The sequence below is a fragment of the Meleagris gallopavo genome, chromosome 3, assembly GCF_000146605.3.
Source record: "Meleagris gallopavo isolate NT-WF06-2002-E0010 breed Aviagen turkey brand Nicholas breeding stock chromosome 3, Turkey_5.1, whole genome shotgun sequence".
NCBI classification, from domain to species: Eukaryota; Metazoa; Chordata; class Aves; order Galliformes; family Phasianidae; genus Meleagris; species Meleagris gallopavo.
This window is the reverse complement of record NC_015013.2, coordinates 53,891,489-53,911,935: the sequence shown is the minus strand read 5'-3', so window position 1 is coordinate 53,911,935 and position 20,447 is coordinate 53,891,489. Positions and strand designations below refer to the sequence as shown.

The window sequence follows — 20,447 nt, the reverse complement described above, 5'->3', positions numbered from 1 at the left end:
TATAGTTAAATATATATATAGTTAAACTAATATATATATATAGTTAAAGACCTGTAGTGCCTGAAAGGGGACCAGCCCAAACTATACATGTAGGGTTAGGGTTATATATACCCATAGATATAGATATATACTTATGCAATAACTACCCAGTTTCTCTATTTCCACTACAGAATAACATGCCAGACTTCAAAGGATAACTGCTTTGAGAGGTACAGTTTGGGCTGATCCCCTTACAGGCACTACAGACTCTTCTGCTGTGAGGATGAGCAATGACAGAGGTGCATATCTGAATGCAGAGTTGTTAGGACCATTCTGGACAGGGTTGCAGATGGAGGGGAAACACTCAGATACACCAGGCATTAACTCTCCAAAGCATGATAATTACTTTCATCCATCAACTGTTCTACTTACAACAACTTAATACACAACACCTAGTTTATTTTACTAATATAAGATGGTAATGCTCGAGTTACATCAGATGCTGTTCAGATTAATTCTTACATCACTGTCACTTACAGATCCTTTCCAGAGGACTGGTTTCTCTCCCATTTCTCTTTCACTGACCTGTATATACATACAATGGATGTGCACAAGCAGGATCTCCTGCCTAAGGCACTGAAGGGAAAATAAATAAACAAATGGCAAACGTTATTTTATCTCTTTATTTTTTTTTTTTCCAGAATAGTTTAATATTGAAGCTCAAGTTGTTATTTTCAAGGGACAGAAAAGGGGAAAAGGAAAGGGAGAAGAGAGAAGGTACGAAGACAAATTATTTAATTTATGGTTTTGTGAGCGGTCACTTTTGGAGGCAACAAAATGTTTTCTTAAAAAACAAAACAAAACAAAAACAAAACCAGCACCATTAAAGAAAGCACGATCCCTGAATTCTAAACAAAACACTGTCTTGAAACAAAAAAACTGCCAAGATGCTTGTTTCCCCCAGCAGGGTTGGGCTGGGTAACACAGCGACGCATAACAGCACTGAACTGTAGCAATCCTGCTGAATTCAACTACACCTCCTTCGGAAGATTCAGAGAACCATTTTCCAACCTTGTCCCATGGGAATAATATTTTCTTTGGTAGAGGACTGAAGGAGTGTATTTACATTACTGAACGTGGACAGAAAAAATATCTATGCATGGTAGGGATCTCCCCACTAAACCTGTATTTCTCATGCATGTGGAGTATGAGTGGATTTCACATTGCTGTTATACTGTAGGAGTAATACTGTCCTATGAAGGCATAGAATGGCTAATGTCAAACAGATGTAAACATTCAGAATACTGACAAAAAAAAAACCAACAAAAAAACAACCAAAAAACAAAAACGAAACCAAAACCAAAAAAAAAAAAAACCAACAAAAAACATACATACAAAAAACCCTGTACTGAAAATGTGGATTGTGTTAAGTTTCCATAAAGCAGAAAAAATATTTTACAGCAGTACAAGAGAATGATGGCAACAAAGTAAAGCACTTTTCTTGTAACATTCATGAACAGTACAAATACAACAAAGTTATCCTACGGACTAAATTATTCTTTAACTATCAAATATAGTACAAAGAGAAATATTATGTGCTATAAAAGAAGCAGCTCCTTAAATTAGACTAAAAAAATGCTTGTTGTTGTTGTTGTTGGTTTTACAGTGACAAAGCATGATGACCGAAGACAACAGGATTTCATAGACTCAGAAACACTTGGCTACATGGGACCATGACAGAGCCACCGAATGTCCCGCAGAGCCCAGAGGATGCCCGGCCGTGCTGTGCCAGGAGGCTGGGGAAGTCATTCAGTGCTCAGAGCAAGGCCCCTCACATGCGTCAGCTACAGTGATCCCTTTCGGTGGCATTTCTCAGCTCGTGCTTATCCCGGTACTTCACCACACCTTGGAGAAACTGCTCAACCAGAGGCTACAATAACTATTCTGAAATTGTGCGTGTGTTCATAAGGGGAAGGGGGTGCAGCATAAGGTAATTTTACTTCAGAAATTGCATTATAAAGCACCATATGCACCAGCTTAAAAGCCGGGCAAGGAATTGCAGGGCCCTGAAAAACCATCTGCACGTTCCGTAGCTTACCCTGACAACATGCACCGCCCTCAAGAAGAAAGTCTATAGTACACAGAATACACCTTTTGCTTTATGGCTCAACCTTGATTTTTGTCTTTTAAACATTGTTTCATGTACTAGACCTCAGCAGGTAAATAAAACGCAAACAGGGAGCATCCAGTTTACCATTTCCTTTTTTTTTCTTTTTTCTCTTTTTTATGTTATTTCAAAGGGAATTTCTGCTTGGAAAACTAGTTCAGAACGGGAACACGCAAACACACACACTGCAAATGCCCTAATGTTATCTGCATAACTCGCAGGTATGCAATTAACAAAAACAAAGAGGGAGGAAAGAAAAGAGGAATGTTTCTCCCTTTCACCCAAAAGTGCTGCTTCAGGGGCAGGAGTGGGGTTAGGAGAGGGGAACAAATTTGGAAGATTTAAAAAAAAAAGAAGTAAATAATATGTGCTGGACATTGGAACACGTATGTACACGCAAACACAGAGCAGTGTGTTCTCAAGCAATTCTTTCACCACTTTTCAGTGCATAAACTATTAACACCCAATGGTGCAAACTGCACAGTCATAAGAAAACAGAATGACAGTGGGCATGAAGCCCAAAAGAAAAGGAGTCATTCAAAATTAACTTCTAAAGATGATTGTGTTCTGCTTTAGGACCATAGGTCACTCTTCCCCAAGCATTTGTGTGATATGAGAATCCAAGAAAGATTTTCAGTCCTACTAAGATTCAGTGGGGTTCCCATATCACTGCAGTTGCTTTTGAATATTTCAATAAACTAAAACTATTTTCTGTAACAACACTTCACAACTGTTGTTAACTGATTGGTCAAATTTATTCCTGGTGTAATTTCATTGACTCATGAATGAAAGAAATGGAAGTGCACTATGGAAGAGTTTGGTCAGTGGTGTAATACAACATAGCACCATTTAGTCTAATGCCACTTTAAATAACATTTTATCATGACCTCACACATGCAAGTTGCAATCCTGATACAAAAATGTCAATCTGACATGAATGAGTTACCTACCACATTAGTCACACTCTTATCCTTTGAACAAAGTAAAACTATTTTTGTGGCCGGAATTTATTTCTGTATGATGTCAGTCAATACAAGAAGTATTTCAAGATGCAAGTACAAACAAATATTGACTTATGTGCTGTGGACAGGAAAACCTGAGCTAGAAATAAGGATTCCCAGCAGGCTTATATAAACACAGGTTATAAGAAGTCTAAGACTGGTTGCTCTCTTCATTTTAAATAGAAGCATCCTACCTATACCAAATATAAATACAATGCAATACAATTCCAATACAAAGGCTCCTCAAATATGAACTTGATATGCATGAACTGACTACACTCATGCTTATCCATGAGTATTTTCCAGTCACTATTTTTCCAGCAGCATACCACTGAGTGCAAATTTTCATATGGTTACTTCTAGGTTTTTGCTTGGCTGGCATATTTTCTTACAAGGAGATGTGAAAGTGCTGAGAAGCCGTTTCTTAACTCTCATTTCATACTAAGGAGCACTTTTGTATAGAAAAAATATATTATTGTATCAGCAACAAATTTGTTAGTGTAATTATAAATGGCCTTTGCATCACACAGTGTCAAAAATAATATCGATATGTTGCTAATTACAATAAAAGAGAACATCAAGGTGCACCATAGAGCTTCCTATGACAGGAATGTATGTTGTAGATATTCCAGCTCAATGTTAAGACAACAAACGGCATTTATTGTGTTTGTGAAAATGGTCCCACAAGGAAATAAATGTGATTCCTCCATTCAGTAGGACCTCACTAATACCAGCGTCAGGGAGACCAGTTACAGCTTACTAGTAAGTGTGCAAACAAAGATTGAATTAAAAAAGTACTGTGTAAAATGTATACTACAGTATGTAGTATACTTTCTGTTTCCTAAAATCATTAATTTCCTAAATTCATTCACATCAATTTTAATTCACAATATTTCAGAATGCCCCAGTAACTGTAGCATTATATACTTAAGTAATGCTGAGATCTAAACAGTATTACACCTGATGCACTCTAATTACACTCTTATTACATTGCTCTGAGAACTGTGAAAAGAAAACCAGTTTTCTTGAGCAGATTGGAAGGCCTTTGGATTAATGAGGTTCTACTGTAATGGTAAAAATAACATTTCTCTCTGATGCTCACATTTGGGCAGGCCCGATCATGTATTAACAGATGGATGATTTGCACTCTACATTCTGTGTTCTTGAAGTGGGAGTAAAAAAAAAAAACAAGAAATTTTCATCTCCCCAGCAACTGCACGTGCTTTATCCCTTTATAATATTTTCCTTTTAGGTGTATAGGGCCCCCAAATTATTGTTTTTCTTCTCTGCTGTAATGGTGGCTCACACATATGGAATGCAACTATAGTCCTAAATTTAAATACAGTACTGGATAAATACTGAAGATCACTTTAAAGATGCAGTATCCCTTTAAAAAATGCCTTTTTGCTTTCAAATTTCTAAAATGTAGAGTAAGTGGTCTACATTCCTTTCAGGGAAAAAAAAAAAAAAGTAGTGCTTAAGAATGACTTTAAGTGACAAAAATCAGATATTATTTTGAGTAACTCACATAAAAGTAAAAATAACAGATAATCTAGTATTCAATCAATACACAATTAGAATCTTTCCTTATTAATTCATCATAAGAATGCATCGATTTTAGGCCACAGAAAGGCTAAAATATCCAGGACCTATTACATACGTCTGACCCTATATATATTTGGGGCTGACGAACCAAGTGAACAGATTAGAGAGACAAATACAAATAAAGAATATTTGAGTAGGAAACAGGAGAAGAGGCTTCTAATCCCCAGTACAAAAGTTACTTTCTCGAGACTCTACTGAAGGCAACGTGATTCCAGTGCTGGTCTCACTAACCCATCACAGATATGAGTCTTTCTCAAGGAATCAAGGGGAAGAGATGTTAAATAAGATTTCAGTTCCATAATCTCCAGCAGGCACGTGAGGAAACTCCTCTAATGATCCAAATTCCTCATTTTTTGCTGAGTGAGGTAACTATATTTTAGCGCTAGACAGTAAAAGTTTTAAGAAAACAACTCAATTAGCAGAAAAACTGCAAAGTAACTGAGAGGCTACCATGACCGATGTGCACACCCTCCCACTGCCCTACATGATGGGCAGTTGGCATGCAGTGTGCAGTTCTGCATAGTACTCCATTTCTCATAGAGTTAATTTTCCACTGATCTTTAACCTGTAGCTTCTATCAACAATCAAAAAAGTGGGGGAAAATGTGCTGCACTTTGTGCAAATAAATAGGAGCTAGGAATGCCATGCAATAATGCCTTTTTTTTTAAAATCTTTTTATAACACAGCATGAATGCTCATAGAAGCTTTGGTGGCAAAGCTCTCAGTTTTTTTAAAATTAGATTTACAGGATTCCTCTTCCTTCCTGTGAATGGCACTTAGGCCAGAATAACTGAATTCTGAAAGCACCATGAGGGGGAAAAAAATAACAAAAATAAACAGCCAAACAACTAATTGCAAACTGTTAATGGCCTAAACTGTTCCATTCCTCCAATCCTCTGCCCTATTCTCCAGCGCTGACAAGGGATACTGCATCTTTGACCCAGTCTCTACCGTACAACCAGGCAAGCTACACACAGTTTGGAAGGCCCTATGCAGTCATCATGACAGAAGGCGCCACAGCCTTTGCACACGATCATGGCTTTCAGCCTGCAAGAGCATTTCAGTTCCAGTTCATCGGCATTGCTACTGTCAGAAAATTTCTGAACCGGCATCTGCGCGTTCTGGTTAGACAGGCCCGTGGCAGCGTTCGAGCCACTTCCTAACATCCCAATCGATTTCTCAATTGCAGATGCTGCCCTTTTGAAGCTTGTGCTACCAAAGTGTATTGTTGGATAACTTCCACAGAGCTGCTGCTGCTGCTGCTGCTGTGGCTGCGGGTGCTGTGTCTGTATTTTTGGAGCAGCAAGTTGGGTAAAAGGCTTCTGTGGCTCAGTGAGTAAATAGGAAGAGAAATCTGCATTCTTTAATGCAAATGCTTTTAACTGTTCTTTCACTTCATTCTGATCATAGGAAGCTTGTTTCATGCCCAGTTCGCAGCTGCTGCTTAAACCTTCCTCAAAAGAAACAGGTTCAGATTTTATATTGCTACAGATGCTTGCTGGCTGAGGCCAACCAAGTCTTTTTGTGGTTTCCATAGTAACTGTCGGTTGTTTTTGATCAGAGGGGACATCTACATTTGGATGAGGAGGGGGAAGAGGGGGCAGGGGTGGGGGTGGAGGAGGAGGATGCACTAAGGTTTTACTCTGGAGCGTCTGAGAGGCACCGGCAATGTCATCACCTTCCTTAATCTGAATATTGGGGGAAAAGACACTTCCTAGCCTCAGCTGGTGAGCTGCTGTAGAAATATTCCCATCTCCCAAGCTCTTCTGTTCCAGGTGTCTGCTAAAAGCAAACGCATTGCAGCCAGGTGGGCCTTTTGATGTAGCTTGCAACAAAGCTGCCGTGGGAATCGGGCCTCTCGCTGCCATGGACATTTGGTAAAAATGCTGTCTATGTGAGGTACTAGCTTCTGCGTGAAAGCTGCCATTTTTATCAATGTGAAATAAGCTCTGCTGGAAACTGCACGAAGGCAATGGCCTCTTCTGCTGCTTGATCTCTGGGCTGTGAGCGATGCGGCTCTGAACTGCATGTTTGTTCAGCCACTCTTGTTTAAATGGCTGCCCATGCCCTAGCTGGTTCATGCTGGAACTAATTACACAAGGAGTTGCTTTAACATCGCTGTCCATTGACACCTTCCCAGGCTCGCATTTAATTTGAGCGTGTTCCCCTATAGTCCTGGCCATCCTCTTTTTTGGATGGTTTTCACGCTTTCTGATTTGTAGCGGGGCTATGCTGCCTGCTGTAAATCCTTTACCATCTGGGTTAGGAGAACTGGAAGGATGCTCAACAATATTTCTCTCGGACACTGCTGTTTTACATACTGAGGTAGTTTGCAAAGGCAAGGGAAGCCTGCTAATTTCTAGTTTGGCTCCTGATCTGGGCTGCGGCAGCACTTTCTCTAAAGGCAGATTGCCTTGCAGTAATTGTGTCACTAAAGGATTGTTGGCCTCCACTGACGAGAGGCGACAGCTTGAGCCCCCAGCACTCGTAACTCTTTTGAGGGTTTCTGTTGTCAGGGACAGGGAGTCATCCATGGAATCCGCAATGGGTGCCTTGGCGGCCTGTGCTGGCTGAGCGCTTGGGGCTATTTCTGTGGGTTGGGCTGCCATTTCAGGGCCTGTGAAATCCTCTGTGTCCATCCTGAAGCACTTGTCAGACTCGTTAGTTTCAGATTTAACAGGAACAGCAAGGCTTGTCAAAAGACTCCTGGACTGCAGCTCTGACATTTGCGTGTAACTGGAAGGTTCGGTTTTGACACTTTTTAAACAGTTTTGTTCTGCATATTCCTTATGCTTACTGGCGTTAAGATGGCTGACCACCGGCTGGTCTGTGCTCATTGCCTCTTCATCATGCCAACAAATTCTATTGTTAGTGCTATACTGACTGACACAGGCAGCATCTGCTTCATTTTTAAATGCTGAGGGACCTCTTAACTGCTCAGAAAAACCTTGGCTGGGAGTAACCACCTCAATTAATTTATCTTGGGGAGCAAGAGGCACTTCTCGAAGACTTGAACAACCTGCCTGCAAGTTCTTGCTGTCTTGCTTTGCTGTAATGTTGATAAAGCTGGAACTGTGCTCAAGGCTTTCATTAGAGACTACTTCAGGCCTGCTTATTACAGATACCTGAGAACAGGCTATACTTTGTAAGGCAGCTTCTGTCCGTACAGGTCTGCTTTGCAGGTCACTGCTGTTCTCTGCATTTTCAATTGAAGAAGACAGCGACAGACTGGAATTCAAATTTGTAGTGTGGTCAACAATGACTTTGCAAGGTATAGATCTATTCATGGCAGTTTGTGTATAGCTCACTGGCTGAGATTTACCCGAGAGATCCATTCGGTTTCGTGCTCCAGAGCTTTTGTCTAAGAGATCAGCATTTAATTTAGTAGCATTATCGTAGGAGCTTATTGTCACCATGTTACCAGTAAACATTGAAATGGGTGGCCTTGAGACAGAATCTGCTACTGCAACAGCCTCACTGCAACTTAAAGCTGACCTGACGGTAGTGTGGATGGAGACAGCGCTTTGCTCATTACACCCTGTTATGGCTATCTTATCAGAAGAAAATCTGTTGGTAGTCCCCACTGGGGGAATCAACACAGAACTACCAGAGAGATGATTTGGCAAGTTATTTGCAATGGATGAAGCTGGCACAGAGGCATAATGACTGGAGACTGCATTATTTGCACTGCTACTTGGTATTGGCAACCTTTTGTCATCGACGGCATTTGATAAGACCGTAGTGTCTATGGAGACCGGTACATTACTGTTATCAATACATTTTGGTCCAACAGCTATGCATGGAGTATCAGCCCCTTGGATGGATTTCAGCATTTTTATATTACAAGCTGAAACTGCTGTGTTCACACTGTCAACAGACATTAAAACAGAGGATTTATCAACAGAACTTGCAAAAGAAAGTTCTTTAATTGCTCCAGACATAGCAGTGCTGCAAACAGACACAGAGACTGAACTTTTATTATAAAGCACTGGCACACTGTTACTTTCAGTAGAGGTAGACGAAATAATTTTCTCACACAATTGTGGCATAGGTATATTCTCATCGGAACTGTGCACAGGTATCTCAGTAGCAGTTTCTGGTAATGTAGCTGTGTTAAGTGACTGCTGTAATAAAGTGGTAGTCTCACGGTGATGAGCAGATTTGTTGCTAGGGGACCTGCAGTTAGGATTAACTATAATGACACCGGTAGAACCTTCAATCTTTGTATCAGTAGATGGTGATACTTCTAGAGATGAGGTACTTTCCTTTGAGTTGAACTGTGACTTTGATTCTTTATTAGTCTGGAGTAAATGAGCTCTGGCTTGATGCTTTGCAAATAGCTTGGCCTTTGTTTGTTCCTTGATGTGTGCCAGCGTTCTTGTCTTCCCTCCTTCGCATGGAGTCCCCATTGCTCCAGAGACAATGCTTGCAGCTGCTGCCACAGCTGCTGCAGCTGCTGCTTCTCTTTGGGCTCGTGCTTGCTGAGCTCTTGCTTTGATATCTGCAAGAGTTCTAGCCCCAGTGTTCCTTCCACTGCTGACCGATGTACTTGGGGTAACTCGAGGTTCTGGTTTTGAAACAGGTTGGCTCTTGATGATAAAAGGTGGTCCAATTTTTGAAAGTTGAATCTAAAGGAAGAAAAGAAAAACAATAATTTGAATCAGATCAACGACTTAGTTAGTATCACTTGTTGTCTCTTAAAAAGGTCAGAACAAGGTGATGAAGGGAATTACTGTTCAGTGCTGCTGGATAGAAAAATGCTAGAAAGTAATGATGTTTACATTTTGTGTATTATTATTATTATTTTCTTGTTGTCCAGCAGCACAAACTGACACCTGTTTTAGCCTACTCATGCTGCTTTCTTGACAGGAAGAAAGACTGAATTGGAGGACTACATGATGCTTATCTGACACAGTTTATCAGTTCTGTTCTATCTGCAGTGCATCTAACTGAGAAGATGAACAGGCCTAGTGCAATAATACTGGGAAAATACTAAGCATTTGCTACAAATACATGAAAAAATAATAACCGTGCAGTGCTTTTGCTCCTCAGCCTCCAGTGACTAAGCCATTAGGAACAGCCTGTATTCCCCTTACATACCAGGCAACAAATCTTGCCTTTAGATAGGATGTAGAAGTAGCACCATTACAACCACTGAGCTTGTTTTTCACATTATATCACAGAGCACTTTAGAGTACTATAAAAGAAGTGAATCACCAAGGATACATCTTTCTCATCCTCGACTGGAATTTTAAGAGACTCACTTTAGTACATCCCTGGAATACCTCCCACACTACTGCATTTCAAAAACGAAAATCTCAAACCTTCAAACATTAGAAGTGCAAACAAGACTTTAAATACCAAAACCTTTAAGAAAAGTAATTATCTCTACAATCACTATGATTATTTGTATGTTTTCCAATTAGGCACACCTGCTTTCAGGGTTAGAGATTAGAAGTCCTGGAATCACTTTGTAACTTGTATACTGTCTTAGAACACCCAAAGCCTGGCAAAAGAACATTTCATTTTTTTAAAAAGGACATTAATTTACTGACTGTCCACAGTAATAGGATTTAGTATTTAGTGCTATCACTTCTTTCCTGAAAGGAGCTGGAAAAAAAACCTACGCAGTATTATTTCTAACAAAAGTAGTCATAAGGTATGACAGCAAGAGAAAGCCTTATCAGATTTAGGAGAAAGGAGGTTCTTTCTTCTCTTTCAATAACAAGCAAAGTGGTTTGTTGGTGAGATAACCCAAAAGCAAATAGTTTTTACACAAAAAACATCTTGAAATGATCGTTCAAAATTATTTTTGGAAATGCCTGCCAAGTTTTAATATCCTCATTCACTGCTTGGAGCCATCAGGTCTTGTTTGATATGACTGTGCAAGACTGATGGTCTTCAAACAGCCCATCTGACGGACTCACATAGAGGGCTGTAATATTTCACTCTTCCTAGCAGTTAATGCCAATAAACACTCATCGGAAGGTGAATTCTGACTTTGTTTATCTCTCTTTGGCATATTACATAAGAAAGAAGGTTATTGTTTGTAACTAAAGCCTTTCATCATCAGATTTCTTCCTCTGTTGTTGAATAGTTCAATTAAAATTTATATTAACATATTTTAAAGAATACTGCAAGCTCACAATTACTTCAAAACATTTTGCTTTCTTTGTCAGTAGCTTTTTTCCCCCCATTTTCCATTTTGAATCACCAGAACTGCTAGAGCTCTAAGTGCTTGATTATTTTTACTATTATAGCCATGACTTTTTTTCTTCCCTAGTGATCTACATTCCTTTGGCTATAGAGAATGATTAGAATTTATTAGGCTAGATAAAGACTTTCCAAATACGAAAGAATATCAGTAAAACTCAGAACAGGCTAACTTCCAATTGCATCACTGCTCATAAAAATAAATTAGTTGAAATAAGCTGCCGCACTAGTGATTAAAACAGTTAGCCTATTTGCCCTCCTGGCCATATTAACAATTTTTAGTGATTGCAGCAGTTAAAAATAAATGCAGAAAAGGGCATTTCTGAATAATCAGGAACTAGTATTGCAAAGTCAGTGGCTTAAGTTCAGCAAATTGGATCTAAAACTTGGCTGATGCCATCATGTAGAAAACTGAAAGAGTCAAAACACTGGGACTGTATATAACTAAATCAAGAAATCCCTTTGTTAGGAAGAAAATGCTTCTCAAGTGGCATATATGTTCTTACATAGTAGAGGGACACCTTTAAAAGAGCTTAGTTAGAGTACCCTTTTTATCTTTTCTTTGCCTTCAACAGATAGTTATACATAAATCAATTTATACATACATGAAAGACACTTCCTCCTGATAGCAAGTTCTGTGGTTTTCACTACAAAATTAATTTTGTAGTGAAATCTTCTACTTCAGCCTACCCTAAGCCCTGGGCTTGCAATGGGATCTCCAACTACTCTGACTGTAGGTTCTCCTGATAGATTAAGACACAGATTGTTTTTCTCAGTAATGGCTATGGTTTATTATTCACGTTTCCTGGAGAACTCATCTGTGGGAGAACAAGTGGACAATACAGTTAGCAACTAGAAAGAAAGACAAGCAGCACTGAATAAATGACGTGGAAGCTCTTTAATCATATTAAGCCAAAGATTCTGGAAACTTAGTCTCACACAGAGGCACTTTGTAGCAAACACCCTGGCTGAACAACTACAGGTATATTTACATCAGATGTAATTTGGCATGGTAGGGATAGTAAAGCAAAAAGGTTGGCACTTAGGTCCCTCGCACCTATACAAAAATTCAGTATGCTTTGGGTCTGCAAGCAGCAGAAGGGAAACAGTAAACCTTCAGTTTCTTAGTCAGCATGGTTTTCATTACTTTACCTTAAGGGGTGGAACTCGGGGTTCTTCTCTGAGTGGCTGATCTTTATCAGATGGACTTGTTGACAAAGCACTACGACTAGGCTGATCATCATCTATCCTAGCTCTCTTCTCTTTGCAGATTCCAAAAGTGTGCTGTTCTGCTGTTTTCCTCTTTGGGATCTCTGGATCTCTGCTTTCATTCCTCACTTCCGGTGATTTTGTGGTTTCTGATGATTTGGAGGAATGTGAACTCTCTAGTCGGCTTTGGGTACCGCCTGTTTGCTTATGAGACTTACTTCTGCACACTTCGGAGAACGAAGATTTATCTAGAGATGAGGTATATAGCTTTTCGTGTTGCTTTGATGGAAACAGTTCAATATTTTTGCCTGTTGATCCTTCTGGTAAGACAGCTACCTCTGAAGGCAAGAGAGTCCCTTTCTTGTCACCTCGTTGCTGAATACTGTGATTTTTAATTTTGATCACCTCTGGAGGGGAGGAGTGTTCTGGGATGGAAGCAATGTAGGATTTCTCAATTTCAGAATGTGACTTACATGGCTGATGACAAAGGTTTTTGTTTTGGGGCTCTTCCAGTGCTGAAGTATCAGGTATAATTGTTAGTGGACCCACTTTCAAATTTTCAGGTGCACTCTGAAGTTGCTTTGGTTGAACAACAAGATTCTCTTCTTGAACCACCTTAGGAATGGTACAGCTTTCTTCTTTTAAAGTAGGGAGCGACTCTTCTGACAGACATGGTGATTTCCTTTGTTGCAAAATAAGTCTTTCGTTGCTTGGGGAATTTGAAATGGGAGATGTTTCTGATGGAAGAGGCAAACTATTTGCCACAGATGTTTCAGAAGTCAGAAGGACAGAAGATACTGAGGATGTTTCTGATGTCATAGGTAAATCAGACATTGGAGATGTTTCTGATGTTAAAGGTAAATTAGAAACTGGCGACGCCTCTAATGTTAAAGGTAAATTTGACATCAGAGATGCTTCTGAGGTTACAGGTGAAGTGGACATTGGAGAGATTTCTGACATTAAAGGTGTATGCAAGTTTTCATCAGTGGCCTTTGGCTGAATATCACCATCAGTGTTTTCAGTACTGGACACTTCAGATGAACAAGCTGTTTCAAGAGATGCTGGGGTACAGGGTTCCTCTGAAGTTGACTGAGTGTCTCCTCCAGGAGATGCAATACAAACACATGGTCCTTCTGGACTTCCAGAGGAAAACGAAGTCTCAGAAATACAAGCATTGTCAGATGACTGTTCCTCAGGGTCACTTTGAAGCTCCATATCCACTGCAATGCCCCCACCAGTGAACAAAGAGCCCTCCAGAGCAGCATTTTGCATTTCTGGAGCAATTAGCTCTTTTGCAGACTCAGAATCCTTCTCTGCTGTATCACTGACAGAATTTGTGGATGAAGCTGATCGTGCTGGTGATACACAATCCTCCAGCTGATCTATCACAACAGACATCTCCTCTTGAGGGCATTCTGACTTCAACTCCACTTTCATTTCAACGTGAGATGCAGTATCAGTTACATCATTCATCATGACACAGGACTCAGCGCTGTCTGCAAGCTGCACTGCCTCTGTTTCTTCATTTGTTCCAGATGGACTTTCTGACTCCTCAGAAAACTCCTGTTCTGTTTTATAGTTCTCCTCCTGGCATTCACAAATACTAGTCTCAACTTCTTCAGCTATCTCTTCCTGAATGATTGATTCCTCAGGTATCAGTATATCCTCTGTCTCTGCTACTAGATTCTTGACAGGAACCTGCTCCATATTACAAAGTGATGGACTGCTATCTTTCTCTGGTAGTGCTGGAGTTTTAGTGTCTTTTTGTTCGTGTTCCTCAAAGGTTGCTTGCTTAGAAGGACCAGGTGTGCCAGAAGATCCACACAAAGAACTGCTCTCATCTTCATTGTTGTTCTGCACTGTAGTGAGTTTCAAAGATTCCCCTCTCGACATTCCCAATCTAAAACAAACAAACAAACAAAATAATTAAAAAAGTTTTTTTCCATCAAAGACGTGGTAAAAATAGAATCTCCTTTCTCACTCATGTCTTCCATTTTCAAAAAAAGGACACACTATTCAGTTTAAAATAGTGGTTTGTCTAAGTGGTAGCTGACTGATTTATACAGTTGTAGATATGGCTTTATATATTTTGGAAAATACTTGCCTTAGTAGTGTTAAATATTTTAAAAATAAATAATCTACTCCTTGTTATTTAACTATTCAGCACTTCAACAAAAAAAAAACACACACACACACACAAAAAAGCAAGTTATATAGATTCACAACTACTCATATGTATATATTTTTAATATCAGCCCAACACTGCAATTCTAACACTGCCAACAATGCAGAGGAAATGCATAACTGCGCCTTCATAAATCAGTAACAGTTCTAAAGGAAACTCATTTTTCCTCCTCTACCTGCATTTAGGGACAATGCAGCCAGTACTATGGCTTAAGTGCTGTGTGAAAAAGAAAAGCTGCATCTAAAACCAAGAAAACAAACGAGGCATTTCAGTTTTGTAATTCCACAATCATTTCACATTTAGCATGAAAATCAAAATCATTCTGCTTCAGTCTCATTTTACTAGTCAAGCAATCAGCTGACAGCTTGAGTGTTTCTGCTCCATTCTTTCAGCAAACTAAATATTCATTTAGAATAAAAAGTATTTCTAAATAAACATTTCTGTGTATATGCTCTTCAATTGATTTCACTGTAATTAAAAATAACATTCCTAAAGAGATAAAAGATATTTATAATGAACGTATTCATTTTCAGGGATGAAGTGCAAAAAACTGCCTTCCTCTGTATACTTGTCTTCTGAAGATTCACTTACCTTTGTTCCTGAAATCACAGTTTTAATAAATTTTTATTGCTTCAAGAGAAAAAAAAATCAAAACAAAAGAAAAGTCAATGGCTGAAAAAAGTGGTTATTTTTCAAAAACGTTCGCTCTTTGACATCCTCATTTCCTGCTATGGACAGCAGAGCAGGTCTTCAAGCACCTTTAGTGAGATCTTCCAAACAAACTTTGTGCTTGAGCGATTCCACAACAGTAGAAAATACACAAAAATTTGATTGGAGGACTTAAAAAGTTGTCATGGTCTTAAGGATCTTAAAATCTAATCAAGAGGAGTTTGATCTCTGTTCTCAGTTTAATCACAAAACAAAGTAACTGAATAACAATATGGCAATAAGTGCACGTGAAAGATATTCAGATATTAGGGAAGCAGAAGAACATACCAACAGGCAGCCAGTGGGAACAGAGATTACAAAGGCCCACATATATGGAAGAACAGAAAAATATGTAAAAAGATGCAATCTGTGATTATGCTTTTAAAAAATACTGATTGGTTGCATTATTCACACGGACAGGTGTAAAGAAGAAAATCCACAGCCTGGAACTGGTACGCAAAAAAGCACTCCCAAGGTTGTTATTAATATTGCCTACTGCTAGTCAGTTAATATGCACAAAGTCTCCCTGTGCCATCAATGCGCTGAGGGAGGATCCTCCAGAGAGTAATTCAGAACAGCTAATTTACATTCCCCACATTGAATGTATTTCTGAAGATATGTCTCTCTTCTATATAGACTATAGGTTCCCTATACAGTCTAAACTTAGATTTTAAGTTTAGGTGAGTAAAGTTTAGTTTACCTGGGTATACGTGAATAAATTCTTTTTCTTGTGCAAATAAGAAAAAGTCATCTCAGGAAAATAAAGAGGGGGAAAATACAGTGCATTACAGAAAACAGAGCCACTGCTATATTTTCTCTGGCTAGCTTACATAATGGAAGATATTGCATGATATTTGTATCTATGGAATGAAAAAACAGCAAAGGAATGAACTACACAATAAAGGTCAATGCAACTGCCACATGGGCACTGCACAAATACACAACTCAAGTAATATATTAAAAAGGAAGAAGTATAGAAAAATAAGAATGTAGGATTAAGGTCAGCAGAACACATACAGAATATCAATCAGTTTTTCAGTCTTATGCAGTACTGGAAATATCACTATCTTGAAGAAGATATTGCCGTGAAGGAAAAAATACTTTCCAAAGAAGAAGGCTCAAGGTCAGGATGTTTAAGGCAATCCCAGATTGCAAGATAAACAGCTGAACAGTCTTTCTCCTTAGAGAAACAGACACTCAAACTTTGCAAAAGAGCAGAGAAATACAAGAACAGCAGTAAACAGCCATCAGTGAAAGTGCTGATAAGGACAGGATTCAATTGATAAAGTAAAGGCAGGCAGTTATCAAATGGTAAAAGACACAAACAGCTACTCAAGAATATACTAATGCTGATATTGTAGTGTTGCGATAAGTAGTACTAGAGAAAATTAAAGAAAACTAATGAAGGATTAAATCAGCAATAAAATTTAGATGAAGTCTGCCCAAAATTAAACCTTTGATTTAGTGAGCTGGCAGTGCCAAACCCAACACGTATCACACTCAAGACTGGGAAAGGAAATAATATATTGAGACAATAGAACATAACCCTTGTAGTCCTACGGGCATAAGCCAGAAGAATACAAATTTCTGGCAACACATATCAGCTGATCCTAGATAAATGACTGCAGGATGAAGTTTCTGTGTTTTAAATTAAGTCCAGGAGAGGAAAATGAACAACATGAGAACATGGAAAGAGAACATAAATTGATGGAAGTGAACTACAACTGGTAGTCCCAAGACTAGCCCGGGTAGACAGATAAACAAACAGAAAAAACATAATGCACATAGCCTACATGAAAGAAGCACTCTAAAGCCACTGAATGCCATGTAAAAATATTTTCCAAAACTCTGCATATATTAATGATCCTTCTCTAGGTATGAGGTGAAACTTTAATAAGTTACGGAATATTTAAAGATCAAATTAGCTGAAGTCAGAGCAAGATTCCAGATTGATTGGAAAGCAAGTTAGACAGCAAGAGAGATGACAAATCTGAGAAAAAGCTCAGGAAGTTTTCAAAATCTGCTACTTCAGTTGAATCAACACAACTGAAAATAGATGAAGCCCAATCATCTTCAAACTAAGTTTTAAAAAAAAACTAAGTCAAAAAAAGGCAAGGGAACTTTTACAAGGTGAAAACAGCAGGAAAAGTTACCAGAGAGACAGTAAAATAATGGGGAGAATAATTACTACAGGCCAAGCAGCAAAGCAGTAGAAGCTGCCTATATATTAACCAAGAAGAAGGATCCGAGTGAAATAATGTGTGTTGGAGAAAGAGCAGGGGGAAACACATTCAACACTCTAGTAAGCAATGGAAATTATGTGTGATATGACACTTTGCATAACAGTGCTGATGTCAGGAACCTATCTTCCAAATGACACATATTACTTCAGACTGAGTAATTATCTGCCAACCATTACAGTGTCCAGTATTCAGCTAGCACAGCAGGACTGATGGCTCTGTAAAATTCAGAGTATCATCCTCTGTGCATATGACAGTCATTTGTGTCTTTTCTTCACAACAGTCTTCAAATAGAGCTTTGCTCTTACTGAACTTCTAACTGTGGAAGGTCCTTTGTTAATACATTATACACCTTTTCCTTCATAAGGAGATGGTAACTGACTTGTCTTGATACACGTAATGAAAAGCCCCTACCTAAAAATCTAATAAATGCTTTCTGATACTACAGGAATCAATAAATCGATGTCTCAAAACTTGTAAGTAAAAAATGAAACACTTGACAATAACAAAGCAATGCTAAGACCCTAGAATCTCCATTATTTTTAAAGATAACATTGTGTAGTAGTATTCACACTTTGAGAAAGCACATAGAAAGGACTGAAAAATAAAATATTAAAATGTATCTGTCCATTTCCTGCCTTGTTTTCACCACATTTCCCAATATCCCAAAGCACTGGATTGAGAAATAGCAGTGTTACTGCACACCATTTTAGCTAATGCCTTATCTTTAAGTCAACCACTCATACTCAGGTATTCCAGTGTCTCAGATTTCTTAAGCAAAAAGCATCTAATAACAAAACTAAGAAATCTCATCTGATGTTCCTTTAGCACATTTTGGCTACTATGTGTAATTCATAAATTCCATTTATTCATATACGAAAATAAGAAATTAATAACTTTTAATTGTTTTATAATGATTAAGATTTTTAATATGTATTTTTTAAAATTGAAGTCTGATTTAAAAGGTGGACAGATTAACTTTTTAAAAACAAATTTCAAAAGGAAGATTTTATAATTTTTAGAAGACATGAATCTCTTTGAAATTCTGATTCTTAAAACAGAATTAAGGATTAAACGTTATGCTTCTGCAGAATGCCATCTCTGCTTCAGTCAAATCATGCTGACTCTGCACAGTGGAACACCTGGAGCAATATCATCGAATTAATTTTAGCCAATTATGGGCATCTATTTATCCTTTGCATCTCACTTCTAAAATTAGAGTAGTTGTCATTTTTAGATGACGCTATCCAATATCTCTTCCGCTGTACAGTCTGTGTGAAAGGCCATCTCTGTCAAACACTAAGAAGAACTATTTGATTAAAAAAATTACAACTAGTTTAGAAAAATGAAAGAAAAAAAAAACACAAAGAAATATTTCTACTAGTCTTCCAGTCTGAAGAAGCTGTATTTATATTTTGCAAAAAGAACAGACCTAATCTCATCTTTTAAAAGATAATTAAAATTACTCACATGCTTGAGCCTTGTGTCTTAAGCCTTCCTTGAAATGAATTTTTATGGATGAGTTATGAACCTTTAAAAATGCAATTGTAATGCAAGTGCAGATGTGCCACTATAATTCTATCCACAACTTCTTATACCAGGGAATGATGCCTTTGATAACCACTTTATTAAGTTTTACAGCATATAACTGTGCCATGTGAAGCAGAGAATTATATTTTCATTTGCTCCTAAAAGCATTTTTTTCATTTTCTTTTATTTGCTTCAATACTTACTTTTCACCATAAAACCTTTCAAAGAATTTTTCTTTCCAAGGCTCTGTTTTCTTTTCCTTTTCCATCTCTTGTCTGATACGCAACTGCATTTCTGGAGTAAATTCTCCTAGAAAACAAATACTAATATTGAATAAAAGTTGTCGATGATTAGTTTCATGCATAATTATACATTATAGCTACAGATGATGGTCAATGATTTCTGACACGGTCATCCAACAATCTCCAATGAATACACTGAAAAACAAGAGTGTGAAGTAGTAAGACTTACTTTACCATGTAACTTCACTATTTTGAAATTATATTGGTGGGATTTAGTCACTTGCATTTATGTTTCCAAGGTTTGGCAATGATGAAAATGTGTTGTTGTCTTTTTTTATTTCTAACGGTCAGTATAAACTGTCACAACAAGTTGTGATAATGTAGACTAAATTCAAAATGGAATCAGCAATGTTCGTTTTGCTCAATTAGCATTGCATTACGCTTTCCCTTGTTAATGTAACCCTCAAATGGAGAAGCGGTGACTTTCCTCATGAAAATAATTATTCTTTGGCAAATCTGAGAGCAAATAAAAAGTTACCTTCTGCCAATCGTTGTTTCCACCCTTGTGCTGCATACGCAAAGAATTCATTGTTTAGAGCAGAACTACTGAGGCGCAAAACTCCATCACTTCCCATCTAGAAAATAAGCCAATGATAGCAGAAGATACTGTCAGATACAGGGTCAACTAAGATTACATAAAAGTGGAATTGCAATTAAGGGAAGTTGGACAGATAGAAAGTGGAAATAACAAAGGAAATGATCTGCTACTACTAAAATTTGTTTTTTCATTATAGTTACTGTAAGCATAAGAGGACTAATCCTGCATCAGTGCGCTCTTTTCAGTTGTAATCAGTCTTCACTATTACTGACGATAACTCAGTTTACAACTGACATGTTTCAATCACAGCTCTTTCTGTCTTGAGCCTAAGATGTCTAGAGCTGTGTGCACAGTCAAAAGTCAAGATCATTATTGTATCTGTGCATCTTCCTGGAATACGGTACAAAACAAATTAAATATAATGACAAAAGAACTTTGCTGTTTCTCAGTTTTATGAACATTCACGTTAGTTATTATGCTGTACTGACAGAAGAGTGGATGATGAGTAACCTTAAAAAATAAGTTAGAACAGCTATACATCTAATTTTACAAGCATCAAAACTGTTATAGTTATTTTACTTCTTACAACTGTTTTTACTTCTTACATCACATTCAATGATATAAAACCATTCAAAGTATCAATTGTAATATTTCTGGAATAACTTTAAAAAGCAATCCAAATATTGATCTTCTTTATCATACAACTTGATACTTATTTTCAGTTTCTGCAGATATATTTGACTTCTGAAGGAATTCTAGTAAGTAATTCT

General features: G+C 38.0%; 1 protein-coding gene across 1 annotated transcript; it reads right to left on the bottom strand.

Annotated features, from left to right (window-relative positions):
* Window positions 1–2,240: 2,240 nt before the first annotated feature.
* Window positions 2,241–19,745, bottom strand: ASXL3 (ASXL transcriptional regulator 3). The gene is made up of 4 exons (XM_031552859.1): window positions 19,618–19,745; window positions 19,041–19,146; window positions 12,118–14,074; window positions 2,241–9,380 (listed from the first exon to the last, which is right to left on the bottom strand). The coding sequence occupies exons 1-4, from the start codon at window positions 19,712–19,714 to the stop codon at window positions 5,700–5,702; spliced, it is 5,841 nt and encodes a 1,946-aa protein (XP_031408719.1). The 5' UTR covers window positions 19,715–19,745; the 3' UTR covers window positions 2,241–5,699.
* Window positions 19,746–20,447: the final 702 nt, after the last annotated feature.